General features: G+C 47.8%; 14 protein-coding genes across 14 annotated transcripts, besides 2 other annotated features; 6 read left to right on the top strand and 8 right to left on the bottom strand.

The window, feature by feature from the left end:
* Nucleotides 1-873: 873 nt before the first annotated feature.
* Nucleotides 874-3480, top strand: FPSE_02858 (uncharacterized protein; the record flags this gene model as incomplete). The annotated part of the gene is made up of 7 exons (XM_009255977.1): nucleotides 874-1303; nucleotides 1366-1811; nucleotides 2158-2284; nucleotides 2356-2395; nucleotides 2448-2930; nucleotides 2984-3169; nucleotides 3225-3480. 7 exons carry the CDS (start codon nucleotides 874-876, stop codon nucleotides 3478-3480), a joined length of 1968 nt encoding a protein of 655 aa, XP_009254252.1.
* Nucleotides 3481-3613: 133 nt separating this feature from the next.
* Nucleotides 3614-5085, bottom strand: FPSE_02859 (uncharacterized protein; the record flags this gene model as incomplete). Its single annotated transcript, XM_009255978.1, has 5 exons — nucleotides 3614-3714; nucleotides 3773-4017; nucleotides 4089-4282; nucleotides 4503-4772; nucleotides 4831-5085. 5 exons carry the CDS (start codon nucleotides 5083-5085, stop codon nucleotides 3614-3616), a joined length of 1065 nt encoding a protein of 354 aa, XP_009254253.1.
* A 195-nt stretch (nucleotides 5086-5280) lies between these two features.
* Nucleotides 5281-5393: a repeat region.
* Nucleotides 5319-5417: a repeat region.
* Nucleotides 5418-6352: 935 nt separating this feature from the next.
* On the top strand, nucleotides 6353-8303 carry FPSE_02860 (uncharacterized protein; the record flags this gene model as incomplete). The annotated part of the gene is made up of 3 exons (XM_009255979.1): nucleotides 6353-7112; nucleotides 7170-8183; nucleotides 8254-8303. The coding sequence occupies 3 exons, from the start codon at nucleotides 6353-6355 to the stop codon at nucleotides 8301-8303; spliced, it is 1824 nt and encodes a 607-aa protein (XP_009254254.1).
* A 298-nt stretch (nucleotides 8304-8601) lies between these two features.
* Nucleotides 8602-10056, top strand: FPSE_02861 (uncharacterized protein; the record flags this gene model as incomplete). Its single annotated transcript, XM_009255980.1, has 1 exon — nucleotides 8602-10056. The coding sequence occupies one exon, from the start codon at nucleotides 8602-8604 to the stop codon at nucleotides 10054-10056; it is 1455 nt and encodes a 484-aa protein (XP_009254255.1).
* Nucleotides 10057-10765: 709 nt separating this feature from the next.
* On the top strand, nucleotides 10766-11617 carry FPSE_02862 (uncharacterized protein; the record flags this gene model as incomplete). Its single annotated transcript, XM_009255981.1, has 2 exons — nucleotides 10766-10984; nucleotides 11036-11617. The coding sequence occupies 2 exons, from the start codon at nucleotides 10766-10768 to the stop codon at nucleotides 11615-11617; spliced, it is 801 nt and encodes a 266-aa protein (XP_009254256.1).
* Nucleotides 11618-11876: 259 nt separating this feature from the next.
* FPSE_02863 (uncharacterized protein) lies at nucleotides 11877-12314 on the top strand (the record flags this gene model as incomplete). Its single annotated transcript, XM_009255982.1, has 1 exon — nucleotides 11877-12314. The coding sequence occupies one exon, from the start codon at nucleotides 11877-11879 to the stop codon at nucleotides 12312-12314; it is 438 nt and encodes a 145-aa protein (XP_009254257.1).
* Nucleotides 12315-12394: 80 nt separating this feature from the next.
* FPSE_02864 (uncharacterized protein) lies at nucleotides 12395-13171 on the bottom strand (the record flags this gene model as incomplete). The annotated part of the gene is made up of 1 exon (XM_009255983.1): nucleotides 12395-13171. One exon carries the CDS (start codon nucleotides 13169-13171, stop codon nucleotides 12395-12397), a length of 777 nt encoding a protein of 258 aa, XP_009254258.1.
* A 628-nt stretch (nucleotides 13172-13799) lies between these two features.
* FPSE_02865 (uncharacterized protein) lies at nucleotides 13800-15186 on the bottom strand (the record flags this gene model as incomplete). Its single annotated transcript, XM_009255984.1, has 2 exons — nucleotides 13800-14293; nucleotides 14349-15186. 2 exons carry the CDS (start codon nucleotides 15184-15186, stop codon nucleotides 13800-13802), a joined length of 1332 nt encoding a protein of 443 aa, XP_009254259.1.
* Nucleotides 15187-15813: 627 nt separating this feature from the next.
* FPSE_02866 (uncharacterized protein) lies at nucleotides 15814-16223 on the bottom strand (the record flags this gene model as incomplete). The annotated part of the gene is made up of 2 exons (XM_009255985.1): nucleotides 15814-15840; nucleotides 16005-16223. 2 exons carry the CDS (start codon nucleotides 16221-16223, stop codon nucleotides 15814-15816), a joined length of 246 nt encoding a protein of 81 aa, XP_009254260.1.
* Nucleotides 16224-16468: 245 nt separating this feature from the next.
* On the bottom strand, nucleotides 16469-17647 carry FPSE_02867 (uncharacterized protein; the record flags this gene model as incomplete). Its single annotated transcript, XM_009255986.1, has 1 exon — nucleotides 16469-17647. One exon carries the CDS (start codon nucleotides 17645-17647, stop codon nucleotides 16469-16471), a length of 1179 nt encoding a protein of 392 aa, XP_009254261.1.
* Nucleotides 17648-18299: 652 nt separating this feature from the next.
* Nucleotides 18300-19828, bottom strand: FPSE_02868 (uncharacterized protein; the record flags this gene model as incomplete). The annotated part of the gene is made up of 5 exons (XM_009255987.1): nucleotides 18300-19173; nucleotides 19227-19366; nucleotides 19416-19641; nucleotides 19690-19744; nucleotides 19795-19828. 5 exons carry the CDS (start codon nucleotides 19826-19828, stop codon nucleotides 18300-18302), a joined length of 1329 nt encoding a protein of 442 aa, XP_009254262.1.
* A 1128-nt stretch (nucleotides 19829-20956) lies between these two features.
* On the bottom strand, nucleotides 20957-22637 carry FPSE_02869 (uncharacterized protein; the record flags this gene model as incomplete). The annotated part of the gene is made up of 2 exons (XM_009255988.1): nucleotides 20957-22334; nucleotides 22393-22637. The coding sequence occupies 2 exons, from the start codon at nucleotides 22635-22637 to the stop codon at nucleotides 20957-20959; spliced, it is 1623 nt and encodes a 540-aa protein (XP_009254263.1).
* Nucleotides 22638-23297: 660 nt separating this feature from the next.
* Nucleotides 23298-25154, bottom strand: FPSE_02870 (uncharacterized protein; the record flags this gene model as incomplete). The annotated part of the gene is made up of 3 exons (XM_009255989.1): nucleotides 23298-23414; nucleotides 23744-23788; nucleotides 24090-25154. 3 exons carry the CDS (start codon nucleotides 25152-25154, stop codon nucleotides 23298-23300), a joined length of 1227 nt encoding a protein of 408 aa, XP_009254264.1.
* A 738-nt stretch (nucleotides 25155-25892) lies between these two features.
* FPSE_02871 (uncharacterized protein) lies at nucleotides 25893-27233 on the top strand (the record flags this gene model as incomplete). Its single annotated transcript, XM_009255990.1, has 4 exons — nucleotides 25893-25934; nucleotides 25992-26768; nucleotides 26810-26856; nucleotides 27026-27233. 4 exons carry the CDS (start codon nucleotides 25893-25895, stop codon nucleotides 27231-27233), a joined length of 1074 nt encoding a protein of 357 aa, XP_009254265.1.
* Nucleotides 27234-27914: the final 681 nt, after the last annotated feature.

Genomic DNA, 27914 nt, shown 5'->3' with positions numbered 1-27914 from the left:
AGGATGGTTGTGAGGTGTTGGTGCGAGGATAGTTAGAGCAGTGCTGCACATAGACAACAGTAGCACCGCCATAAGAAGACGTTCGTCGCCACTATAAAAAATGTCTACTTGGTTGAGACGGGCACAATACTCGTCTGAGATTTACATGGTGCACTCTTTCCAAACGTCCTTGAGACAACTGGTACAGCCTTTCTGTGGCACATCAAATTGCAACACTGTCATGTAGGACAAATAAAGTGGCTTGTAGAGTAGTATTAGAATTGCTGACAGAGCACAGGGACCCATCGTCTGACATCAATTCTTATGCTTTGGAGGTTCTCTCAGATGATTTCATGCGTCAAGAGGTTTTAACCTTTGCCAACAGATCCTTTCCCTCCCTTTTACATAATCTACTCCAAGGCAATCGCAGTCCAGTCGTCCGCTCAAAGCTTAGGGATAACCAGGCTAGCTTTGAAGGGATAATACAACTGTCTAAGCTTGTTCCTCAGCTTCTGGCCTGTACCAGTTTACTGAGTGGCTTTCTGTACATGGCAGTGTATCAAGCAGCACGCCGGACCCAAGAGTCGGCAGGGCGCTCGGAGGACAGCTTTTGCCGCCTCATCGACAAGCTACGTCGCTGCAGCGACTTGGGTTCCATTTTTTACTCTAGGTGCTCTGATAGTCGTGTACCACCAAACCATGCCAAAGAGCGGTTAAATCAGGCTTATCGTCTGCACTTGTCTTTCATAAGCACAATTGTTGATGTTTTCGAATGGGGCCCACTGGGTGAGTACTTGCGATCAGCTTTGCATTGGATATCCATGTATAACTGGTATAGAATCTCGCGATGATGAGAGATGGAACAAGATAGAGAAGCATGAGAAGGAATGCAACATGTATCTACAGGAGTCAGAGGCCTTCTTATTCAACACCCTAAAGAATCAATGTTTTCAAGGCAGCGACACTACGCTCACTCCCAAACCAGAGCTGTTATCGACAATACCTTATGTTTACTTGCTTCCGAAAAGACCGGCCCGATTCTATGGCCGAGCGGATGATTTGGCCAAGATCCGTCAGAAGTTAAGTGTGCTCAAAAGCGTCACGGTGAGTGGAAAAGCAGGAGTGGGCAAAACGTCCATTGCACTTCAGTACGCATATCAGTCACTGTCCGAATACAAGATCATCCTGTGGATGAGAAGTGCACCAACAACGGCCCTCGATCAAGGCTGTGTGGATGCTCTCATTCGTTTCGGGGTCGTGAAAGACGGAACTAAGCCAGGAGTTGATAATCGACAGAAATGGACAGATTATCTTAGCCAGGCAGGTCCGTTCTCTGTGGTCGTGTACAGAAGAAAAATGAGGAAATCCACTAACGATGCTTCATAGCCGTTCCATGGTTGATTATCTTTGATAATGTTGACCAAGCTGACGACCTTCATCAACTTTGGCCTATGGATGGCAACGGTAAAATTATCATCACAACCCGAAGCCCCATGGTTGGATATGGGCTTACCGAAGGCGAAATTCCCATTTGTACCTTCACAGAAGAAGAAGGGCAACAGTGTATTATACATCTAACGTCTTGGCCAGGAGGGGCGCCGGCAGATCCAGACTCAGCGCGTGAGCTCAATAATGAACTCGGCGGTCTTCCCATCGGCATTGTTCAAATGGCAGCTCTTATGCGTTTCCAAAGAACACCATTTAAAAAGTTCCTGTGTAGGTACAAGGAGGACAGGTTGAAGTTTCACAGCAAAGATATCACTGGGATCACCGGCATTTATCCAGACATCAAACCAAAGATCGCGACGAATTGGAATCTGTCATTCAACGCTGTAGGGGATGAAGCAAAATCGTTATTAGGTATCCTTAGCTTTTTATCTCCAGATGCTATTCCACAGGAGCTCTTCAATCACTGGGACGGGTCAGCATCACGAAGTACACAAGACCTACTTAAATATTGTCAAACATTTGATGAGTACGCCGATATCATCCCACTATGCTCGATTCTTCACTAATCAGGTATAGGTTTATTGATGTTGAAGGAGACCTGATCAACCTAGCCTTACTCGACAAAGACCCTACTACCGAGGCGCTTAGCTTGCATCGACTGCAGCAAATCCAGGCAAGTCTACAAGAATAACGTATTATTGGGGGACATGTCACTTATAAGGCCAATAGTTTGAGTATTTTCTAGATGTTCTGCTCGACAGCGCGCCTTTGATCAGGCAGCTAAGCTTCTCTGCGATGCCTTCCCTCGAGAACATATTGGCCAACGTTTCACTGGACGCTGGCCTGACTGTGCAATGTATGTCCAGCATGCCGTTGTACTGAACTCACATTTTCTAAAAGAGAGTTCGCTGCTGGATACGTATATAGCTCCACCTGAATTCGCCAAGCTAATGGCCTGGTGCTCATGGTATGACAATATGACTAACTGCTAATCTGGTCTTGACTGATAATAAGTGAAGGTATTTGTTCGAAGTCGCGGATTACACAAACTTTCGGACTGTGGTTGAAGGTGGGATCAAGGCTTGCAATGAAGTCCCGAAAGACCGCTTTGACGAGGTGACTTGGAGCATGCTAAACTACAATGCTGGGACTGTGGAAACGTCTGTGGGTAGGTTCGATGAGGCCAAGCTGTATTTGGACCGCGCATTGGAAGTTCGCAGAAGGTTGGGAAACAGTGATGACATCGCCGCTGTATTGAACAACCTAGGACTTCTCCATAACTCGACTCACGATTACGAAGTTGCTAAAAGGTATTATTCGGAGGCACTAGAGATTCATCTTGGCAGGCCCGACTCCCAAGATCGCAACCTTTCACTAAACATGGTCAAGCATAACATGCAGCGTAATGCAATTCAAGAAGGGCGGTCCTTGCCCTCGATCGAAGATCTTCAGGGTACTGTGACATTCTTCAAGTCTACACCTAGTTGGTGGATGACAGGGCAGTGAGTATAAATACAGACATCTTAGCGGACATTCTATTCTGATTGTAGTGTAGCGCCTGCCTGGTCTTGGGAAACCTGCTCTACAAGAGAGAAGAATACAAAGCTGCCGAGAAGACCTTCGTCGAAGCGAGAGACATTTTGACTGCACCAGGCCGAGCTGGAAAGCAACCTGCAGTCGCAATGGTTATATACAAGTTGGGATGTGCGGCATTTCGGCAAGGAGACTACAACAAAGCTGCGTGAGTCGCGGCCCTGACCCAAGTTTGTTTCCCCCACAGATTAACTCCGTGATAGACAACATTTTCGGCAATCCCTCGCGATATCAGCGATTTATCCAGATATCCCTGCAGAACAGGCGCGCACACAATTCATGCTGGCTAAGGTACTAAGGCTTGGCGCACAATCACTCGGGTTGAATGAAGAAGCACAGGCTTTGAATAAGGTCGACAGCTTGATGGTTTTATATCACAAGTCGAATGGGAGATCGAGTTCTAAGAAATACTTGACGGATACGGACTTTCACACTTTTATCACAGCGAAGTACCAGTGATGGAGGCAGCAACATGAAGTACAGAATGCAAATGAATGTGGCTATATCTAAATTGTAAACCTTAGTTGGAAAGAGACAGATTTATTGCCAGGAGTCATCAGAAATGCCTGCAAATGCCCATGGACTTGATCATTTATTCAGACCTCGTAAAGACAATCAATCGAACTTCGATGCTCTCACGAGGTGGCGAATCTGCTGGCACGTCCGGGTTTATAAAGGCAGCATGAGGGCATGCTTCAATGGCGTCAGTCACCTTTCCAGCAATCTCAAGCGCGCAGTCAACTCTACTTACTCTTCCAGTCCGATCCTTCCAGCCGACAGTTGGAATCATAATTGACGAACAATGTGATTTCATCCAGGGTTTGGTTTGATAGCCAATACCATTTCTGGTTAGCATTGTGTTTAAGGTAATACAGCTCGACCGCAAAGTCGGGAGTTACGCGATCAGCAGCTAAAAGATCCTTTGTATCGATGCTTCGTGGATCGCAAATGGCCAAGGGACAGTCCTTGACAGGGTTGTTGAGGGGACGCCAAACGCTAAAATAGAGAAAAAGCAGTTTACGTTAGTAAAGAATACATCAGAGGTAGAAAGTAGTAGCTTGCCATACTTGATGATACGGGCTCTGTATTGGTCGTTCATATATTGCAAAGCCTCCCTCTCCGTCAGGTGTCTCAGCATCCGCTTTGGTCCTCCTTCTATAGTGTGGTCAATGTGAGCAGGGAAGACTGGCGGTGCAGCTGTTGACCGTCCAGCGTCCTGGTCTTTTTCATAGTTCACAAGTTCGGTGTTATTCTTTCGAATCTAAAAAAAGACATATCTTGTCAGTTGTGTTACTACTAATCGTAATGAAACCAGATGTATAGACTCACACGATAATCATAGCAAAGTACATGGGCCGCGTCGCACTCTTCCGCAACGAGTCGAACAATCTAACGGCAACGGCAGACCCAGAAGAGGAGCCGCCGGGGTTTTAAAGGCAGATCAGATGTATGTTCGAGGACATAGATGATGAGGCTCTTACACTGTGGCCGCCGTTGGAGTCATTGTTTCGGTCGAAACCGCCGCGAACGTAGGCGGATTGTGTTTGCCCACCAACAGCGGACCATCCTGAATCAGCGAAATCGGATCTGTACCAGGCCCATTCCGATAGGTTTGCCTTGCCAAGAATGATAGCGCCAGCAGCCTGAAGTTGGTCGATGATGCCAGCATTGTGTCTGGGCTTTGACCCTTGAAGCGCAAGGCTGCCGCACGTGGTTGGCAGTCCTAGGGCAGGGCCTGTGGCAATGTTATCCTAAAGTCAATTAGAACTTGGCCTATAGTTGCATAAAAAAGAAAAAGAAATGTGGAACCTTGACGAGGATAGGAATGCCGTGTAGAGGTCCGCGCACATAGCCTTGGATGCGCTCTTGATCTAAGGCAGCAGCAGTCTTGTTCAGTAGGTCCTCTGGCGCGGTGGCAATGACGGCCTTGAGATACCCATTATAGTGATATATTTGATCTAGATAGATCTTGACCAGCTGTCGGCTTGTGATAGAATTGTCTGCAAGTCTGGTCTGAAGCTCGGAGGCTGTAGCAGTCAAAGGATTGACGTTGACAGCAGCCATCGTTGTGGATTCCGCACCCAACGTCGGTTGGTAGCGGGGGAAATGGAAAGGAATGCCGTTTGAAAGGAAGGTCGGCAGGCGTTGCAAGGTGAAAGTAAACCAGAACGACCGCATATGTTTGTTCCTTGTGTCGTACTAAAGGTTGATGGTTAATGGTTAATAGTTAATAGATGCTAAATGCTAGATACTAGATGCTAAATACTAGATATTAGATATTAGATATTAGATATTAGATATTAAATATTAAATATTAAATATTAGATATTAATATTAAATATTAAATATTAAATATTAAATATTAAATATTAGATATTAGATGCTAAATATTAAATGCTAAATGCTAGATATTAAATACTAAATGCTAGATATTAGATACTAGATGCTAGATGCTAGATACTAGATACTAGATACTAGATGCTGGAGGCTAGAGGCAGGGGCAGAGGCAGAGTCGGGACGGGGACGAGAGCGCGGCTGCGGGGGCTCAGTGGAAAAGATAAGGTTGCAGAAAGAGAAAGAATGACCGTTGGTGAGTCAGCTCGTGGCCGTACAAGGAGGAGGAAAGAGCGAAGGAGTACCACGTGACAAGCCCAGCAGGCTGCAAGTCTGAGGGTATCCGCCGGCGGCATAAGGGACGAAAGTATTAAGTAAGGTTAGTAGTCTCTTTAGATTATATTTACCTTCAAAGTACTAACCTACCAAGGTACTAAGTCATTTATTCATTTTTTGCATGCTAAGAGTAGGCGAACCTAAGGTCCTTTTTCCCAGTACCTACACAGGTAGGTAAGTACGAAGCCTGCGGCCAGTGAGCTCTCAGCCGACTTGAACCCTCTAACCCGGCAGCACAAGTTTGAGGCCCAAGGTGGCATGCATCGTTTATGCACACGCCCTATCTGTAAATTCAGTCAAACCGGAAAATGGAAGAGGGTGTCACCGACCTGGGTAGGTAGGTAGGCATCTGCATTTGGCGATGCACTTGGAGCCTTAGAATCATGGGCCAGTGCAGCAAGGTCAATAAGAGAACAACAAACGTTGACCTCCCTGCAGGTACAAAATAAATAATCCCAAAACCCTAGTCTACATGGTATAAGCTGACCTAACAATTTCATCTGTTAGATTGGCTGTTAGTGGCCCGGTGTTTATCTGTCTCATAGCCCAAGGGTTACTGATCGGGCTTATTATTGTAGTCGGCAAGATTAATGACTTATCAGTCAAAGTTCTCGACAATTTCCCGATTCCGTCACCCTTTGTTAACGCAGTCCCGAGTATCATGTCGTCACCGCGCCTGTCCGTTGCCATCTGTGGCGGAGGAGCTTGTGGCTTGGCCGTTCTACTGTGCCTCATGGAGGAGCTCAAGAAATCGTCGCGCGTCAGTCACATATACATGTGCGAAAAGCAACCCGTCATAGGGCCAGGGCTTGCATACTCTTCGGCGTGCAGCGAGGCCATCATCAACATGTCTGCTGATACCATGGGCCTTTACCCAGGCGATCCTTCGCACTTTAGTCGTTGGGTGGCCTCCAATCACCCCCAACTTGATGGAGCTCGATACCCACCGAGACGTATATATGGGCAATATCTTGTCTCCCTCTTCCAGACGGCGAAGGACGACGCTGTCGCTCAGGGCATCCATTTGGAAGTCAAAGAGGGCGAGCTGATCGATCTTTGTCTATCGGGCGATAAGTTTGTCCTGAGAAACGACAACGGCGGAAAACTAGTAGTTAATAGAGTGGTGCTCGCGCTTGGTAACTTTACCGCCTGTACACAATCGCACCTCATAGGCCATGCTGGATATGTGGATACACCCTGGCCTCTACATGATCTATCATCAATCCCAGCAGCGTCGAGAGTTTGTGTCGTTGGTTCCAGGTTGAGTGGTCTTGATGTTGTGTTGCATCTAGCTCAGAACGACCACAAGGGCCCCATATACCTTGCCTCGCGAAGTGGATGCCTTCCTAGCGTTCAGAGCCTTCGCGGCCAGGGATACAAGGACACATATAAGCTACATCTTCTAGCTAGAGACTTAGAATGTAGAAACTATCCTGTATCCTTGGACTATTTAGCCCAAAGGCTAATGACATTGGCAGACGACGCCGGCATCAGCGACTGGGATCAGTTCTTCCAGAAAAGGGATCCTCTGGTCAAGCTGTCGCAGGACATTTCAGATGCCGAGAATGGCACAAATCAGTGGAGAGCTTTGGCCGACGCTATTGCGCCAAATTTAGAAAGGTACTGGAGTCACCTTACTTCCAAAGATCAACTACTTTTCTTAGACAAGTGGTGCAGTATGTGGTATACCTATGTCCACGCAATGCCATACGAAAATGCCCTGAAACTACAGAACCTGTTAAGGAGCAAAGCGGTCAAAGTGTTACAATGTAGTCGACTTTACCAAAGAGCATCCGGATTTACCATTACGTCTCACGATGAACACATTGATGTCGACTTTGTTGTTGAAGCCACTGGTTTTGAGACGAACGTATCTCAAATCCGATCACCGTTTCTTCACAGTATCCTTCAGTCAAGGATATTAGAGGCACACCCGGTGACTGGATTGTCGCTTGATCAACACACACTGGAATCAACGACTACTCCTGGTATATACGCTATTGGATCTTTGTCTACAGGTGTGCACTTTTATACCAATGGCATCGATCGAAATGTTGCTCATGCGTCGCGCATTTCGCGCCATTTGGTTGGCAAGCCGGTTTATTCACCAGCGCATGTAGCTATTATACTTCCAGATGGCGGGATGGGATGGGCCGGAACCCTTTGCAGAGCCATCACAACCATGGTTCAAAGCAACATGATCCCGTTCCTGTACCGATCTGTAAGACAATGTTGCTCCAGAGAACAAGGATCAACGTCAAGTGACGAATTTCACTGCGGAGCTTGTGGGAATGGCGCAAACCTTACTGGCCAATGTGGTGACGGTCTAAAGAACCATTCATCTCATGATTCTGACCGAGCGTTGTCCCATCTATGCCAAAGACTCGGCATGTTCACAGGAGAATGTTTTGACTTGAACATATCCTTCCTCAATACTCTTGGAGAGCATCACATTGACATTGGATTACTTGTTCAAGACGAACCTAGGTTGGGTATGTTGAGTACCATGTACGTAGTTGAAAAGCTACGGTTGAATTCTTCCTTTTACTTACTATCTCGAAGTCAATCGAAAGACCCAGGTTGCGATGGAAAAGATATGTATGGGAAACTAAGATACTACAAGGGAGTACTAAGAGATATAGTCTGTCGTCTGTAGGTGACTTGAACCATCACCAATCACTTTAAATTGATATTCTTATTAACTAGATTCATACCATTTTACTCTTCTCGATTGTTCTCAATCAAGTGTCATCAATTTGAATACCGAGAAAATACCGAAAAGGAGGCTAATAAATGCATCTCAACATTCCCAATGCGGGGTCGGCATCGTTTCAATATAGTCAACCTTTAACTATTTGAGATAAATATCCTAAATCACGATTTTCATCGATCATAGCAGAGCCTAACATCATGGATGGTTCTACGATGCTCAATCGTGAACACATGACAGCAAAAGATGTCGTACACGATGTTTGGACGGGTCTCGATCTGCCTGAAACCGCATTAGAATCAGTCAGCCTCCCAGGATTTGAAGGTCCGGCTTTGCCTTCATCCTTCAAAATCGGGATCCTTGCGCAAGCTTCCATCGCACTGTCTGCTCTAGCAGCCTCCCAGATCCACGCCCGTCGTAATGGAATCCCTGTTCCGCAAATCACAGTCCCTCTCGAACACGCCGTAATCGAATACAAATCGGAAAGACTGTACACGATCGATGGTCAACCGACGCCTATCCGGGGAACTATTGGTGGTTTACACAAGACATCGGATGGTCATGTTCGCATTCATGACTCGTTCCCCAATCATGTCCAGGGCACGCTCAGATTGCTGGGACTGCCACTCGATGTAAACAGAGAGCAGGTATCTGACAGAACAGCGAAGTGGGCTGCTATCGACTTGGAAAACTGCGGAACTGTTGAAGGCAAGACGGCCATCTACGCGTTACGTTCATACAGACAGTGGGAACAGCTTCCGGAGTCTAGAGCTATCAGCAATTTCCCCATCAGCATCAAGCAAATTTCGCAATCGTCACCCAGCGACATACCCAGGAGAATGGTTGGCGGAAATACCAAATGCCTACAAGGTCTGCGTGTGGTTGAGATGAGCCGAGTCATCGCAGCGCCTCTATGCGGTAAAACTCTTGCAGCACACGGCGCCGAAGTCATATGGGTCACCTCTCCAAACTTGCCAGATCTGCCTGTCCTCGATCGCGAATTCGGACGCGGCAAAAAGACAGTTCAACTCGACATACACAACGCTCAAGACCACAAGAAGCTTCTGGACCTACTCCGAGAATGTGATGTGTTTGTACAAGGTTTTAGACCTGGAAGTCTGGCCTCGTATGGTTTATCGCAAGAGGAATTGATCAAGATCAATCCAAACATCATTGTAGCCAACATGTCTGCTTTTGGTCCTGATGGTCCCTGGTCTGGTCGCCGCGGGTTCGATTCAATGGTTCAAACATGTTCGGGGATGAACGTCTCTGAAGCAGAACATGCGGGACAAGGAGAGACTGCTCGCCCGACACCGTGTCAAGCACTGGATCATTCAGGCGGATATATGCTTGCAGTTGGAGTCATGGCTGCTGTCTATCGCCGTGCTATTAAAGGAGGTTCGTGGAAAGTAGACGTGTCATTGGCAGGCATGATGAAATATTTGAGGAGCTTGGGACAGTATCCTGGCTCAAGTGGTTTCGATGCCAAAGACGTCAAGAAGCCAGAAGATGTTCCTGAGAAATATTTTGAAACAGGGGATACATCATTTGGAAAAATGAGATCGATAAAGCATAGTGCTTTAATTGAAGGTGTCGAGATTGGCTGGGATCGACCGCCGAAGCCTTTGGGGTCTGATAGTCCAGTATGGGATTAGATGGAACAATGACCCAGGCGGATGCTTCTCCAGAGCAAAGATTCTTGCTTGCAGGTTCCCGTAGCTGCTCTTCGGACTTTTTCGAACCACAGCTCGAGCCTTGCAATAACCAGATTAACACAGTGGATGCCAGAGACATAGGGGGAGAGGGTTACAGATACTTTGCCCAGCTTAACACAGTCGCGCTCTGCGCACGGGCTTGTTCCATTGATCCAATGTGCGTGTCATGGGGGGTTTTTAATGGACGCTCGGATTGCACACTTTCGCAAAGTGGCTATAATAATCTTCCTACTGGTTCCAGCGCGGCAGGCTCAAGAAATTGTGGTGTTCCCTAGACAGGCGCATTCTGTATGTGGAGGATACTGGTAATGAATAATGTGCCAAGTTGTTAGATATCGATAGCATGCAATTCTGTTCATCAGCGTTCTTGTGTCATGGCGTTGTATTAGAAGCCGGCATGACCATGAATTCAATTACTCACATCCTAGGCATGGCCTTTCTCAACCCTTGCAGGACCTGCCGTAGCAAAGTAACACCAACCAACAGAGATTGCCATTTTGCTATTGATGCGTGTTAGTGCTTAGATGAGCCTTGTGATACTACAATTTGATTTGACGTCTGATATCTCACGTCCCATGTTTGCAACCCTGCGATTGAACATCAAAGCGGCGTAGCGCGTGAGAAACATGCCGTCGGACTCGTAAAGACAATGTTTGGTCTCGGTACCAAAGATCAGCAGCCAAAGTTTGACGATGACGACGTCTATCCGGCAATGTTACTAGACGATACGAAAGCCCAGCGCGACATGATTCTGCACTGGACATTTCACTTCAACGATGTACTCGATGCTGAGAAGCTACGTACTTCGCTAGTGACGCTCATTAACATAGGAGATTGGAGAAAACTGGGCGGTCGCTATAGGATCAATGTGAGTGCCGCCCAACAGTCGTCTGTTCATATCTAACTCCAAGGTGCAAAGACCCAAGGCAGGGCCGAGTTCCATGTTCCCAAGATATTCACAGAAGCGCGACCGCCTTTTCAATATTCGCAACGAGATTTCGACATGAACATCGAAGATCATCCCATAAATCGAAAATTGCCCAGAGTGAGAGAGCAGCCTAGCGTTCATCCAAGAGGTCACGGGCTAAAAGAGCTTGTTACAGCGCCTGACAACCCCGTGAACGGCTGCGATCTCCTTGTGGGTGATAAACCACAAATGGCACTCAACATTGTGTCTTTGAAAAACGAGACCCTTGTTACTCTGGTATTCTCTCATATACTCATGGACGCTGGCGCGCTACAAGCATTGCCACAGAATTGGTCAGTGGTGATTGCAGGGCGCGAGGCGGATGTCTCGCCCGTTTTCGGTGCGCAAAAGGATGTTACCCACGACATAGCAGAAGGCCGCATGGAAGATCACTCCGAAGGCTTTGTTCAAGAGAGATTGAAAATCGCTCCCAAACGCATCAAAGGGTTCAAGATGTTCATCTTTGTGCTGCGCTTCCTTTGGGAGTTGCTGTGGTACGAAAAAAGCCGAATCCCACACTATATTTCTACCTAAGTCCCAATTACGACGCGAGGTTTTGGAGGGTTTAACCACTGGAGATGGATTGGATCACAATGAGAAACCGTTCATCAGCGAAGGAGATGTCTTATCAGCGTGAACAGCAAAGACAGTTGCGTCATCCGATCCTCGTCAACTTCCAGTTTCAATCCTCAACGCGGTCAATCTCCGGTATCGATTCGATTCGATAAAACAAGCAAAAGGAAGATATCTCCAGAATCTATCACTTTACCAATTCATATTTGTTTCCCCTTCCATGGTCAGAGGTCCACTTGGTCCTATCGCCTTAGAGAACCGCAAGCATTTGACACAGCAGACAACTAAACCACAAATCCGCGCCTATCTGAAGAGCGCTATTGCCGAAAACAAAAATGGGTTGGACGCTATTCTCTTTGGCGAATCAAATATGCTTCTGATCATCGTCACGAATTGGACAAAGGCGGAGTTGACGCAAGCAGCTGACTTTAGTGCTGCTGTACTTCGAGACGGAGATGGGAGTCTAGCGAGGAAGAGCGCAAGAGGCCACATGACCCAGATTTATGTGTCGTCTGTGAAGGAGAGCTTCATGTCCAAGAATGTCATGGTCGTAAAGGGAAAGTATCATGGGGGTAATTATTGGCTTGATGGATGTTTTCTTCCAAAGGCGTTGGTTAAATTTGAGGAAGAAATAGCGAGGTTGACCACCGGATCCTGACGACCAGATGAAGAATACAGCCGTGGAAACAGAACTTTTTATTAACCTAACTAATATCCCCTTGCGACAGCTGCGACCGTCTAAGCGCGCTTGAAAATAGTAATCCCTTGAGGAATTCCCTGCTTGTCCTTGACACCAAGAAACAGCCTCAACCGAGACAAAATATCAGACACAGCAGGTAACCCCTCCATGTCAAGCCCCTTCCCATCCTCTCCGTCAATCTTGAAAGGTCTCATCTTGATCTTGTGCTCCTCTAGCTCCGCTTTCGTAGGTTCCAGTGGTAAAATGCAAGCCACCTGCGGCGTCGCAACCGAATTGCCCAAGTACCCAGCCACGACGTTCAACCAACTTGGGATGCTAGGATCGGGAAACGACAAGATGACGCATCCGCCGGATTGGACCAATGGATCGTTCTCGTCGGCATTAGATTTTGGGATCCAGATTTCCGTCTTGATTTTTGAGAGATCTGGTTTGTCTTGCTGGGTGATGGATTTCCAAATGGTGTAGCCTTGGGCATCCGTCTCGGGGGTCTGAAGAGCTAGCATGTAGCAGTCGTTGTATTTGGTGTGACCGCCTGGGTGAGCGTCTGCATCGATTGTCGCAGGGGCGCATGATGCGACAGGACAAACGGTTGTCATTTGACCCTTGGTTCCATGTTTCTGTGCCTTGTCGATGTCGATCCTCTCAAGACCTGTGAGCTGCCTTCGAACTGTAGCTTCGTCTCCGTGGGCGATAGAAGCTGCCAGGGCCAATTGGACGCCAATGAGAAAGGTGAGAGTGGTCGCACACCAGACGTAGGGCTGCGCCTTGACCGAGGCTACAACCCATTCGACGACAGGTTCCATGTATTTTTCCATCTTGTGATTCTTGAAAAGATTGTGAAAGAAATGAGAAATTAATTTCAAGAGTCGACGTTAGTCAAGGGCAGCCCACGTGTTGATTTGGGTGAGCTGATTGGCTACCATTGGATTGCCAAGTTAAAACTTCCAGTCTCGAGGTGTAGATGTTTAGTTACAGTTCAATTAAACTTCAACTTGGACGTCTCGTGACCCGCCTCAGGGTATCAGAATAATTGACCGCTGGAAGCATAAGAGACAAAATCATTAGGACATCTTATGGCACTTACACCAAGTTTCTTAGACTACTTATTTTTATTCCCTAAGACTTATGTACTATCTAGACCCGATACCGAATCCAGTCATGCAAACAGACTAGTGCAACCAAAGCTGGTGCTTATGAAGAATAAACCCCCGAAATCCAATGTGAAAATACAAGTGCCCATTGCAATTCAAACGCAAGTCGACAAAGCTGAACATCTTTCTCCTCGCGAATAATCGTGAATATATCCCCGCTTCGAATTTCGCACCCAGTCTCGACGTTGCGAGCAGTTATCGCCATTGACTCCATGCACAGGTTGCAGTTGGGCCTCAAACAAGGACAAGGTGCTGCTGATCCGCTGCCCCCCCATGCGTGTTCTAATTCTCCCTAGAAATCTTGCGCTTCGTTGAGGTCGAAAGGATCCAGTCGTCTCCTGCTTCTGTTGAAGGGCATCCACACAAACTCCAGTGTGATACGGACTTTTCCAACATGGCTCCAATTGTCGGCAACGATTCGCGAGTGGTACAGCCATCTGAATGCAAACACGCCCCTTTCCCACAGGGTTGCGATGTTGGGGCTCAGAGTGATCAAGTTCCAGTGCATTTTTGGTATGTCGACTTCCGCTGACAATATCCCCAAGAGTTCCTGGCTTTCTACGTCTCTTGATAGATGTGAGTACCCGACAAGGTAGTTCATGACTGAACGTATGCTGTTAATCCGATGGCCTGCTCCCCCGACCATAGACCTCCGACAAAAGGGAATAACGTGACAGGATGTCTTGATCTCATGGCCAGTGACAATGCAACGCTGGTCATCGTATTCGAGACATTTTTGCGTCTCTGGTGATTGCGCCGGACTAGAAATAGGTGGATACCTGAAACCTAGATTGTGTTAGAATTGATCACGACAGACCTAAGGGGAGGGATGACTACGTACTCCACTCATGGATTTGTTCGATTGCTGTGTAAAGTGTTCCAGGGTCTCGAATAGGATCATCAACAGGCTGCTTAGCAATGAGTTCCAAGATATGGATAGGCATGTGTAGCAGGGTTGCGAAGTGAAGGGCGTTTAGTAGCGGAGCGGGAGGGTTCGCTTGTGCCTCGAGAGTGGGAGAGGTCATTTGTGGCTCTGGAGCTGGAGGGGTTGCTTGTACCTCCGGAGCTGGAGGGTTCGTTTGTGCCTCGAGAGCAAAAAGATCGAATTGCCATTCCTGACCGGGAGGGTTCGTTTGTGGCTCTAGAGCGGCAGGGTCTGTTTGTGCCGCCGGAGCGAGAGGGTGCCCTTGTGCCGCCAGAAGAAAAGGGTTTATTGACAATTCTATGTCGGGAGGGTTCGCTTGCGCCTCTGGAGAGAAAATGCTCGTCTGCGCTTGGTTGCCAGATCCAGATAAGTTATAGTCTGGATCAATCTGAATGGTTGGTATTGGTAGTGGCTCAACGGGAGGGTTGCTCGGTGCCGGTTCATCGACGATTCCTTCGTTTCCGTTTCCGTTGGGATTTTCATCGAGCATAAAATCGGACATTGTCAGAAGGTGATGATGATCATTCGGTGGTGTTTTGTTGACGATGCGTTTGATAAGGTCTAGCTTCTGATTGACAAGAAAGGTCAGCGAATCTCGAATGATGTTGGTCTCTGACTCCGACTGTGGAAAGATGTTGGTCTCGAACTCCAGCTCTGGAAAGATGTTGGTCTCGAACTCCAGCTCTGGAAAGATGTTGGTCTCGGACTGTTGAGGCTGTTCAGCCTGTTCGGCCTCTTCGCTCTGGGAGTCCATAGTGTGAAGAATGAAAATGTGTCAAGGGATATATAGACAGAGGTTATTGTTTAATAGGCAAAGCCGGGCAGGAAGGAGAGTGACAGAGTATTTAGAAGTTCCTTCCGGCTTTACCTCTTTGTAAGCCTAATGTCATTTACGCTACGGAGCGATACGAAATGTAAGTCGACTACTAATTGGTTATTTTTGGACCCTAAGCTTACTGCCATTTTTAGTTGAAGTTATCGCGAAAGGACATAAGTAGGGCAAGAGGCAGATTTCAATGTATCTTTTTTCTCTACTCTCTCTGGAGCCTATGGCTGCTGAGGAAGTCTCGCAGCGATTTTGTATTATGCGATATTAAGGTTGCGTTTATGCCCTACTTTCTATGACTCTCGATACAAGGCAACCTCTTTTTAACGCTGTATAAACCATCAGATAGACAGAGGTTGTTGAAAGAAAAAGAAAAAAGGTATGCGGTTTATGTGGATCGAACACATGACCTTCAGATATCGAATGATTGAAGTTTGACTTCAGTCTGACGCTCTCCCAACTGAGCTAAACCCGCTGACTAATTCTGGTCATTGAGCTCGAAAGAGTCTCTATACCATCAGTATGAAGAGTGGGATTATACCAAGAACCAAACCATTACCCAGTATTGGGCATACCATTTTTCTACCGGTTTTTTTTATTTAGCTATCTTTTACTGAACAACGTCACCCGATCTTATGTGTTTAGTCGGACCAGAAAGCCCAATCTTTACAAACTCAGCTGATAACTCTGCGCCACTGGAGTCATGACAGTCCCAACTTGGTTCCAAGCCAGTCGTATTTACCTACCTCCGCCTCCCTAGCCATCTTCAGGTCTGCCTCGTCTTTAAGCCTTTGGATCTCCTGACATTTAGCACATTCGTCGCCTGTCTTGAATATGTCTCGCTTCGTCAAGTCACATGTCTCTGTACTGGTAGTTGCTTTTAAGCATTTTTCTACTTCAATACCTGTCTTTTGACTATTCTCGCAGCTCGGACAGGTGGCATGTATGTGGTTCATCCAGCACATTGTGATATTTTGTAGTATTAATCTTGGACTAGTATTGTCGTTATACCTATCGCGGTTATTTGGGGAGTGGAAGAAGAAAAGGTGGACTCGAGTTCTTTTTCCCGTTTATAAAGACAAATGTACATTGTGATTCGCAGGTCTTTCTGCCGAAGTGACTAGTGGTTTCATTATTCAAAGGTATCTTCATTAAATGTTCTATCCAGTATGACAAGTATCCAACGTGTATCAGATCTATCCAATCTTCCCTACTCAGGGTCATCTCTATCTTCTTCTCCGCCAATAACACTTAGATGTAACTGTGATTGTGACTTGATCGCCTCCAACACGTCTTTCGGTATCTCCGCCTCTTCGACAAGAACAATCAGCTCCTTCATTTTCCTACAGGTTATGTTAAGACTCTGAATCGCGTTTGCCAGTAGGTCCGTCACTTCTTCGTCGGTGCCGAGAGGGTTGAAAAACTCTAGCGTTTCTAATTCGGGTGGTAGGCCTACGGAGTGAAGCCGTGGCTTTTTCGTCGATTTTCCAAAGAGTTGATAATCCCAGTTTAGTCGTAGCGTTTTGAGTTTCACAAACTCTCTGAGGGCCAGTGCTCTACCGCTAGCCAACATGGGGAAATCGATTGTGATGGTCTCCAATGAATGGCACTGCTCTTTAAGCGCCATCATATAATCTCGGATGCTACTTGAACTTTCTTCAAGCTCTGGTTCGGGTTCTTCTCTTTGGGTGAGGACAAACTCCTTCAAGGCTTCGGGAAACATCAAAACATCCGAAAGTGTATCATCGTTAATATCGCATTCTATAAGGTGCAGCGTCTTAAGAGCTGTGTTGTGGGGCCGTTCGATCGGTTCAAAGCCGCGGTCGTCCAGCTTTGCCCTTTTGATAACGAGCGTCTCGAGGGTAGGATGTGTAAAGATGTGGATATTCTCTTGTAGATCCCAGTACTGATCGTCCTCATCCTGGTAGAACAGGGTACAGGACTGCAGACAAGCGAGATCGAAGGGCCCGTTGAACAGGTTCCCTATACTATGTAGGAGTCCGACAGGAACGGCAATGTCCAAGGTCTTTAAGTTGGACATTGTGGAAATTGTTTGCGAGACACTGCTCATGGGCTCCAGTGTGTCAGAGATGAGACGTGTTATCTCTGACGCTGGATAGGCTAGCTTGACTTCTTCAATCGCCGAGCCGCGACGAGGCCGACGGCTCAGCGATTGACTGAAGATGAGATGAAGCTCGGGCTTCAGCCACTGCACTGTATTGTACAGCACGGCATCAGCGAGAGCGTGGTAGCGCTTGTTCAGACGCGACACGCTACAGAGGTCATGCTTGGGGAGTGTTTCAAGGATGGAGACGATGAGAAGGTCGGGGCAACGGGCGAGCAAGTCGATTGGAGCGCCGGGTTGATGCACTGGGTGTATGGCTACCATGTCGGCGACGCGATAGAGTATAGACTTGACTATTGCGCCTTTGAGGTGGGCTTTGGTGGGTGACAGTCAAGCCAAGTGGTGTGTGCTGTGGTGTGTTTATGGTTGAAGTGATTTAGCGCCTCCCTCCACTGATGTAGCGGGGTGAGTGGTTTTTATGGGTACTGTATGGGGTAAGCGTGGTTATGTAATCACTCGAGTGAGTCAAAAAGCTTGTCTTGTTTCTGTAACAACCGTGTCGGTTGGTATTTGTTGAGGAGGCAGGAATACTTTTATAGCTGTATGAATTATTTCATGTGAGTCACTCAGTGGATGATCAATGTCAGCTTTGATGGGAAAAGGCTGTGCTTACTAGGTGAAGAGTTTGCCTCCAGGCTTGTTGACTGCAGGCACTTATATGAGTGGACATAGATTTAAAGTTCATGTAAATACTTGACAGGTCAGGTTAGATTTTAAGTTTTGGAATTGTAAAAAAGGCAGAATTTGATACCTTTCGAGTTGTGGTGGCTGATGATCCTACTCACAGCCATGAGCGTGTTGCAGTGAACAGTCATGGAAAAGAACCAAGACTCCACCAAGTCACCGTGAACCATCACAGCAAAAGACCCGATCAGAGACTAATTTACCAATGCCAAAACAGAATATGTGTACCAAATTAAGCGCTCTGTACACTTGAACCTCTCGACTCTTGAATGTTGACTTGACTCTCATACCATATCATCTCCGCCAAAGAACCATGAGTAAATGCCGACTTGGGCCATACAATACCAATTAAAATTTCCCGCGCCTCTTTCCACGTCTTGATACCTGTAGCCTCAGACCACTTGTACAGAAGCCTAACAAACTGCCGTCGGAGAGGATATAACGCCACTGCGTGATCAGTTTCGATGTGCCTCGCTAGACTAAAGGCACCCACAAAAGCCTTCCAGAACCAAAAGTTTGATGCCACGGTAGATCCTGCTTCTAGACAACTCTCACCTATGGCAAGGTCCCAGCTCAAATAACCAAGAATATGAGAATGGAACTTGACCTCTAGCGGTGCATCTAAAATCCAGAGCCCAAGAACTTGATGCACGTATAGTTGTGTGGCGATGAACAGTCCAGACCAGGAACTCTTCATTCCCCCAGAAGATGTCTCCTTGCGAGCCCTGTCGTCTTGCCAGGGCATGGACTCCACATGAGTCTCTATAGCCGCGAGTATCCACTTGACGGCAGCACCCTCGAGCCATACTAGTTGCTGAACCGGTTTCTCATCCGTCGCTGGTGCTCTCAATTGACATATCTCAGTCATGGACAGGAGGCACTTAATCATGGGAGATGCATCGATATCGCAGAATCCTCTCATGGAGGACAACGGAGCAAAGAAGTAAGGAATCATTTCCATACTTCTCAGTTTGAGATCCATCCCTCCGGCCTCCACTTTATATCGGTCGTGCATTGCCGCCATAACTTCTGGGGGTGCTTCTTCGCCGATATCCACTAGTTCGACGCGGACGCGGCTTTTGCAAATAGATATAAAGGAGTATGTTCTGTTGAGTCTGTTAGAAGAGGTTGAAGACGATGTTTCATTAGTGTCGCTCACAGCATGATGTATCGTATTGAAAGCTCCGCAGTGTTACTGGGTTCCACTGGGCTAACCATGCCTAGAGGGCAGTAAATATCCAAGAACTTCATCAACCCGTTGAGATGGGTTTCAGCAGCTCTCGAATGCCCCAGATAGCACTAACAATGTCAATATGGGAGTCGGGCAGTATAGACATTACTATCATACCTCGCTAAAACACAAAGTGGATATTTGCCGTACGCACATGGCGTATGCTTTCGAATCTGATAGTTGAAGCCATTTGTTCACCGAGCGTATGGTTTCTATTTTGTGGAGTAGGAGAGTTGGCTTGAAATCGATAGAGCGACCCGCGTTGACGATGTAATGGAAGCCAGCAATGAGGAGTGTGTTTCGGAGCGCGTCGGGATAATGCATGCTGGATGCCAGTCTGGGCCTATCAGTTTGGAACACATCAGGCTATGAAGTGAGACTATGTACTTACAAGTTCTGTCGCTTGCATCGTAATGCCAGTTCATCGTTGCCGCCAGCCTTGTGGACTATACCAGCTATTAGTAATGTCCGTTCATGTCTAAATATAAGAACTGACAGTAATGAAGGAGTTCCAGAGATTTCAGAGGCATTTCTATGGGATACGGATAGCAGATGCTAATGGGTTTGGGCGGCGCCACTGGGGAGGGCTTGGCTATCAAGGCCCATGGCTGTTGCTCCCCAGGAAGATATGATTTCCGACGCTCACGAAGAGGCATAGATGGAGCTGCAAATCCGCATGATAGCCTAGCTGTTTCACAGTTGAGGCTGTTGTTAAACCATTAGATAACGCTGTAATAGATGAGGATTGGTAGGTGCCAGGGGTGTGGATTCGCCACTTGATCATTTCCATTTGTGGCACTGCAGTCGATGTAAGAGGAATAATAAGAAATTGTACTAACCAAGTCGGCCGCTGCTCATCGCATCTCACCCGCCGGCTCTTGCATGTCATGCATCCTGTGCGGCTCCGAGCGTGTGACTTTCGGGTCGTCGGGCTGACAGATTGCTCTTGTTCGACTGTTATTGCCATGCTGCGGGCCTTTTTCCTGCCGGGTTACCGAGTGTCAGTAAGCAGAGAAAACTTTCTTTCGGTCTATGTGGAAAAGAGAGAGGGACGTTGGAGGGAATTTACTCCAGAAATGCCAGAGTCTCTTAAACGAGATGATGAGGGGGTCTCTCTACCGGCAGAAATCGCCCCGCCGTTTCCACCGTATTCCCGGCCAATTATATCTTTGAAGCGGCATTGTTGGTAGGGTATGTTAATTTAAAAGGCTTGGCTGGTGATAACCATGTGTGATATCTTGGCGGTGTATAGTGAACATCGATAAGGAATTAGGCATGTCAGGCTAGAATTCAGCGTTTCTTAGTAACTTTAGTACAGTACTAGACTAGTAGTCGACCTTCTTAAGTCTTGTCTTCATGTATGTAGCTAGCTGTATGTTGACATGAACGTCTACAAATTAATGAGCCAGCATCTTGGCAAAGCCGACTGACGTCATCAACTACTTACCAGTGGATTCATCCATGCTATAATGCATGTGAATCCGGAGACTTGCTCCTTCTGGCGTCGATGTAACCCAACTTGCATACACTCAACAGTCCCAACCGGTATCACACACAACAAGGCACAATAAAAGTAGGATACTTCTTGATAGAATTCATCAGACATATATTACTTCTAATTCTTTTGTTCTAACTTAAAACAATCTACCCATTTTATTTTACTGCTCCTGGACCTTCTCGGTGGAACTAGAAGTAGGGAACTGATCGACCTTGGTCTTGGCAAACTTGCGCGCAGGAACCTTGTGCTCGAAAAGAAGATCGAGCTCACCATAAGTTCTATCCTTTGGCTCGGGCAGACGGAAGAAGGCCCAGACAAAGATCAACAGACACCAACCTGCCCAGAAGAGACCAGTCTTGGCGCCCCAGTTCCACGAGTTTCGACCAAGCATGCGGGGCATCAGGGTGTTGGTTACAAGACCAGCAATGTTGCTAAAGTTGCGAGCCAGAACGATGGTCTTGGCCTTGAGACGCGTGGATGAGATCTCGGCGACGATGGTGTAGGCGATGGGTCCGATGGTCATGTCGTAAACGAAGGTGTACACGATGAGCAAGCTGCCGATAGCCCAGCCGACGCTCTCGGTCTTGTTGATGCAGCCGAGGGCACCAACAACGATAAGGATGCAGAAGAGGGTTGCCATGCCGCAGATGTAGATATCTCGGCGACCGAAGCGGGACATTAAGAACCAGGAGAGAACAACGCCGACGGCGCCGACACAGTACTGGATGACGTTGAAATCAAGGGCCTTCTCAGGCGATAGACCGGCCTCAAGGTAAAACTGAACAGAGTAACCCATCAGAGCGCTACCGCAAAGGGCCTGGGCGGTGTAAGTGATGGAAGCGACCTCAGTTCGTCTCAAATCGCTGCGCATGAAGCAATGCCAGTAGTTGGTTCCAGCAGAGTTCTCCTTCTCCATCTGGTTGGTAGCCTTGAGAAGCTCAACCTGCGCATCGGCATCAAAGGGAACATCACATTGGGTGACGAGCGCAAGAATGGATCGCTTGGCATCCTCGTAGCGCTCCTTGCGGACAAGCCACCAGGGAGACTCGGGAGCGAAAATGGTACCAAGCATGATGAATGGAGGCCAAGCCCACTGCAGAGCGAAAGGAATTCTGTATGACCAGTCACCTCCCATGGTACTGAATCCGCGAAGCACTCCAGCGCCGATGAGCTGACCGATGACCCAGCAAAGGTTGACGTAGGCAGTAAGGTATGGTCGTAGGACAACGGGCGCGACGTCGGAAGCATAGGCGAGAGTGAGGGTCTGGAAGATACCCCATGGAAGACCGAGGAGAATGTTTCCGGCGAGGAGGACGTTGAGGTTGGGCGCGAAGAAGGGGAAGAAGATGAGTCCGATCATGAGCATCTGAGAAGCCATCATGGTCTTTTTGTAACCAAAGTGATCAGAGACCCAACCGTTGATGTAGAGACCGATGATTTGGCCGCACATGCCACCGACTTGGATATATGTTTGCCAATCTGCCGATACAATGGGGTTGCCGTCCGAGTCGATTTCGTTGCCAAACTTTTGCTTGAATCTAGACAGAATTTGTTAGTATTTTGACGACAGGTTAGAGTTATTGGGTGGCCACTTACGCATCATAACCGTAGAAGCTACCAAGAAGACTCAGATCATAACCTTCCATGATGATAGCAGTGGAGAAAAGTAAAGAAAAGGCAATGGCCTTGGGATACAAGCGGAAACTATCGCGCAGAGTAAGGTCATGTTCGCGATCGTTAGCCTCGCGCGCAGCAGGCTTCTCAACCTCGTCGAAACCCATCTTGGAGTCAGGATCGATATGCTCAACCTGGGCAAGGTCGGCCTTTGGGGAAGATGACATTGTGGAATGTGTCAAACAAGATGAGGGAGGGGGGGGGAGGAGAGTCAAGGGATGCAACCCTCTTGGAGTGATGGGGGAAGTAGGGTTCTTTGCTGGAAGAGTGCTCTGGGAATGGAAGGTTCAAAAAAGAAAGAAGCTGGGGAATCTGGGGATTCTTATTCTAAACCCCAGAAACGCGTAAATCTCTCCACGTTCCCAAGGTTTCCCAAAGCTGGGGGATGCCAGGGGGCAAAATGCCAGGAACAGTCTAGTCAAACAGCCATGAACCAAGTCGTCGGACCGACGAGATGGACAAGACAGACAGCAAAAGACTCACAAGTCAGGTCATGTTTGCCAAGAGCTGGAGTCTCATGATGGCTTCAAAGTGAGCAGAAACGTAGTGTCGGACCGACAGGATTGCCAATTTCTAGCCAGACGATGAGTTTTCCACCAAGCTCACGATGGATTCAATGTCTTCTTCGTGTCTTGTCGGTCCGAGATGTCGGTCCGACAAAAGTGTTCTGGATGAAGATGCACACGCGGGTTGCTAAAAAATAGGGACTTGAAGCCATACAGACGAAATCATTAGTCCACTCTTAGGCCATACATACACTAAGAGTGATCTAATATTTATATCATCTACTAAATCAGTACCGGTTTTATTGCAACCCACCTGATGCATCACCCCCGGATTTTCTCCTTCTTTCCAGATGCGCATTGACCATTGCCTCGGGACGAACTAAACCCAAAGGATGTCCATAACGAGCAGTGGAAATTGTGAGGAGCTGCTGATCTGCCCTGTATCGAGTTAGTAGTAGATTCTACCTTTTCGGACAGGGCCGGAGTAATGTAACGCTGATGGGATCATCTCGATTCGATGATGACAGTTGCTTCGTTAACATTTTCGTACCAGTTTTGAAGTGACGGGACATTGGTCTTTGTGCGACAGACACAGCCATTCTCAAGAGTGCCAAGAATTAAGCTTAACATCAAGTCTATCCGACATTGCTGCCAAACGGGAACTTAATCGCTGAATGAGAATGAGGGTGGCGGACATGATGCGGGGAAGTATGTTGTCAAGTTCGGCTTGTGTGTCTCGATTAAGTTGTTCTCGACGATTTACGAACGATTGGCTTGACTTCGAAACCAACGCGACCCTCTTCATTGTCAGACTAAAAAAATATCAATAATATGGAGCACAAGTTGAGACTATTTCTTATTGCAGTAGAGTCTATGACAGAAACATCGCGTCCGCTCCACCATAGCTGTTTCGCTAACACAGCAAGGTTCAGCTGATGTATCTATTAGAAGAGCTGGTAAATTACAGAAACCTTAATCCCTCAGATTCAGGACTGGATGACATCTGGTTTAAATTACAATCTGGTCAATAACAGAACTGGCTCTCTAATGTTCTCTCATGCGCCCTGTGGCTAATCACTCGCTAATCTCAACCACCAACTTCGTACAACTCACTCCTTGAGCCATCCTATCCACCGCCTCATTAACAAACTCCAAACCCTTTCCAACGACACTTGGCTCAGGGCTTGGTCTGATGGACCCCTCGGCAAGTTTCTTTCCTAGCCAAGTACCCATCCAATACCTAAATTGCTCCAACCTTTCCTCTTCCACCAGCGACGGCATCACAAACGTTACTTGTACCCCTTCCACGTCTTTTACGTCTTCTGGAAGTGGGGGCGCTGAGACTACCTTTGCTTTCTTTTCGCCCGGTTTGGCAAAGGCTTTGAGCACATCCTGGCACAGGGAAAGATTTCCAACGGCGAGGAAGCAATGGCGAATGACCAAGCCACTGTCTTGAGCCTTGGACACCATCGCGTCCACGACATTTGGGCCTTTGTAGTCGAATACATGGTCTGCTCCTAGAGAACGTATGTACTCGAGATTGTCCGACCCAGCCGTGGCGTAAACAGCTGCAAAGGGAGAGTCGGGATCCTGACACATTAGGCGTGCTGACTGAACACCCATTGTGCCTACACTCGAAGATGCTCCCCAGATAAGTAAGACTTGATTCTTCTCAACTGGCTTGCTTGAATTGGTGGTTTTCTCTTCTGTCCTTGGAATACTCATTTGATCCCAGGCACTAAGTGGTACCTGTACAGACACGGGTAACGTCGCAGCATGATTCCACGACATGTTTTCGTCTGGAAGGGGTACGGCATGTTGCCAGGGCACAAGACATTTCTCTTGAAAGGCTCCATAGTCTGGGACGCAGGATCTCCAGGCCGAGGCCGAATAAGCGACAATTCGAGTACCTGGCTGGAAGCAAATGCTGGTCTTGTCGTCACCAGTTGGGACATTCTCGCCAGCTTCGAGAACTACACCTGCCATGTCGAAGCCGGTAACTGTGGGGTATTCCGTGATGAAGAAACCCTGGCTGCGCATAAATGTGTCGGCTGGGTTGAACGCGACAGACTTGACAGCGACGAGGAGTTCATTTGGTCCTGGCTTTGGGGTGGGGCGAGATTGAATCTCGAAGGGCTGGCCTTTGCCTTTTAGGACGGCAGCGAGATGGGTAGACATTGTGATGTGATGATGAGGGTAGAGAAGAGATGCGGTGTTTGCTGTGAGTAGATGTCCAAAGAATTGAAGGAGAGACTGTCCTCTTTATATTTAAATCTATGATCAACGATCGAGTTCCTGAATATCCGGACGATCATCTCGAATTCACATCAACCAATCAACACTCACTGTTTCCGTAAAATGGTTAGCGTTCATGATCGTTAGGCGAGACGAGGTTAGCGTATCGAACAAAGTGGAACAGAAGGATTCCCATCTTCTCCACTTGCAACAGCTTACATCTCTCTCTTTATCCAAATTCTCTCAACAAAGTGCATCAACATTGCCAAGCAACACATTATCCAAGCATGCCCTCGGACTTCGGAAAACAGTCAAGGCCGGTCCGGAGGTCAAGATATGGCTGCCGGAACTGCAAGTTGAGAAAAGTCAAGGTCTGAACTGCTGCCCCTGTCTAGACTGGAGATCTGACTTTGTCCGTAGTGCGACGAGACTAAACCGCATTGCAAGAGTTGTGCTTCTTTTGGTGTGCTATGTAACTTTGGATTCAATGTTCCAGACTTGCAGCCAATGACATCCAACACTGGAACGTCTTTGATTCGATACAAACCCGCACTTCGGCAGTCTATAACAAGCGCGGTGTGGACATCTGACGAGGTCACAAAGTATCAGCTAAGCGCCAAGTGTCAGGACTTTGCGACTCGATACTACGAGCGGAGTCTTCTTACACCTGATGATACAAATATGTTGAAGGTCAACCGGGATCTCTTCAAGCTAGCCTTTACTGTAAGTACCCAAGTCACATGAGGTATACTCCCGTATCTTGATCTGATCTTTTCTCAGTACCCTTGTTTGATGCATGCCTCTCTGGCTGTAGCTCTCACCTACGATCGCTTCCTAAACACAGACTCATACTCCCGGCGCAGTCTGGAAGAGTGCTACCACTGGTCTCAAAGCACAGCTTTGTTCAATGAGAAATTAAGACAACCACTTAAGAAAAGAGACAACGACCCTATCTGGGGCACCGCGGGCGCGTTGGCTGTCCTCACATTCTCATCACCCGATGCATACAGACCCGAATATTCATGGCCGTTGAAGCAATCTACCAAAAATGACTTGGAATGGGTGCAGATGATCAATGGAAAGATGTCGCTGTGGGAGATGGTCGAGCCACACCGAAAGGATAGTGTCTTCCATGTCATGGCAGCAACCTTTGATCAGATGCAATCGCCCTTGCCAGAAGTCGGAGTACATGGCATACCAGAGCCTTTGGCCGATATTTGTCTTTTGCACGATTTGTCGACGGCGGATAATAACCCTTACTTCATCGCCGCGCATGCTGTGTCTCGTGTGCTCAATCTACCGGACAGCGAGGTAACGACAGGTCATACGCAGATTTTCACGCATAGTCTGGATGGGGTGTTTAAAGCATTGCTTCTCGAGAAGGACTCTGTCGCTCTGCTGTTGTTGTATCTGTGGTACCGCAAGGCAGGACGGAGTATTTGGTGGATTGAGTTGAGGGCGAGGGTGGAATGTCCCGCCATTCGGATGTATGTGGAGACGTATCACGGAGACGACGTGGTGGTGAATGCGCTACTTCAGAATGAGAAGTTGGTTATGGTGTGATGTTGGTTGGTTCTACAGTGGTGGGAAGTCTACAGTTGGACGTGGAGGACAACACTCCTGATGGACAGTATGGCGACATATCGTATGTCAAGTGGATGATCTTACATTCGAAGACGAGGAGGGATGGATAACGATAGTCGCAGGGTGACGGTACGAGGCAGTACACAACTTCAAGCATAGGCGGTCACATCTGACGTCGGCAGTGGTTCAATGGAACTAGCTCAAAAGCAGCGTCAAATGGTCTGATACAGCGTCGTGACAGCAAGTAGTGTACTCTCTTCGGGGGCAAGATGTGCAGTTCAATTGCACGATCGCAAGGAACACAAGGCATTGGTCATCGGGGATGGATCGATACGAGAACGGTTGAGAGAGCTGATGCCGGCGCAAGAGGATAGCGACACAAAAGGCGATTGTCCTATGTTGGCGCAGGATAGGATGTGTTCAGCAGTGGACGCGTGAAGCAAGGGAAGGCCTCGACGCATCAGCAGCAGTAAACCGTCTCTGTCCCGTGTTTGCTGCGACGCGCCCGGTCCAGCTCGTTCAATCGTGCAGCATGGCGGTTATCATCAATTGTTCTCGTTCGTTCGTTCAAACGCGACATTGGCTACGTGCTAGGCGATGTTCGAATGGGCGCTGTATGACAGGAGCTTCGCTGGCTTCGTATCGTACCGGCAGTCGAGAACAAAGCTTCCCCAGTATGGAGTACGGCTGGCTTTCGAGCATCGGGCGTGATTGAGCGGTAGAGACGCGTCGGTATCGTGGAGGCCTTTGGGCTTGTATGGTCGAGAGGACGGGCGTGTCGTTGTTGGGTTCGTGGACAGGACAGGCCACAGGCGACAGGCAATTATCAGCCACCTGGGGGTTCGAGAGAGTTAGCAGACCACCAAAGGTGAAGCAAGATCCAGTATTGCCCGTCGCGTCTTTGATCGTTCTGTGGAGGGAGGAAGAGGGGGAGCTCCAGCTGTCGCGTGACTATCGCGTTCCATCCGAGATAACGAGTATCTTATCAAGATCTCGCGACCAATCCAAGAAAGATAGTAACGCAATGCGTGCGAGTTTTGTAGTAAACGTCATTCCAGGTACTGACCAGAGAAGCCTGGTCGCGAATCACTACGCTGGCATAAAGGTCACGTGTGACCG

Source organism: Fusarium pseudograminearum, chromosome 3 (assembly GCF_000303195.2).
Source record: "Fusarium pseudograminearum CS3096 chromosome 3, whole genome shotgun sequence".
In the NCBI taxonomy this organism is placed as follows: domain Eukaryota; kingdom Fungi; phylum Ascomycota; class Sordariomycetes; order Hypocreales; family Nectriaceae; genus Fusarium; species Fusarium pseudograminearum.
This window is presented reverse-complemented; position numbering and strand designations above follow the sequence as displayed.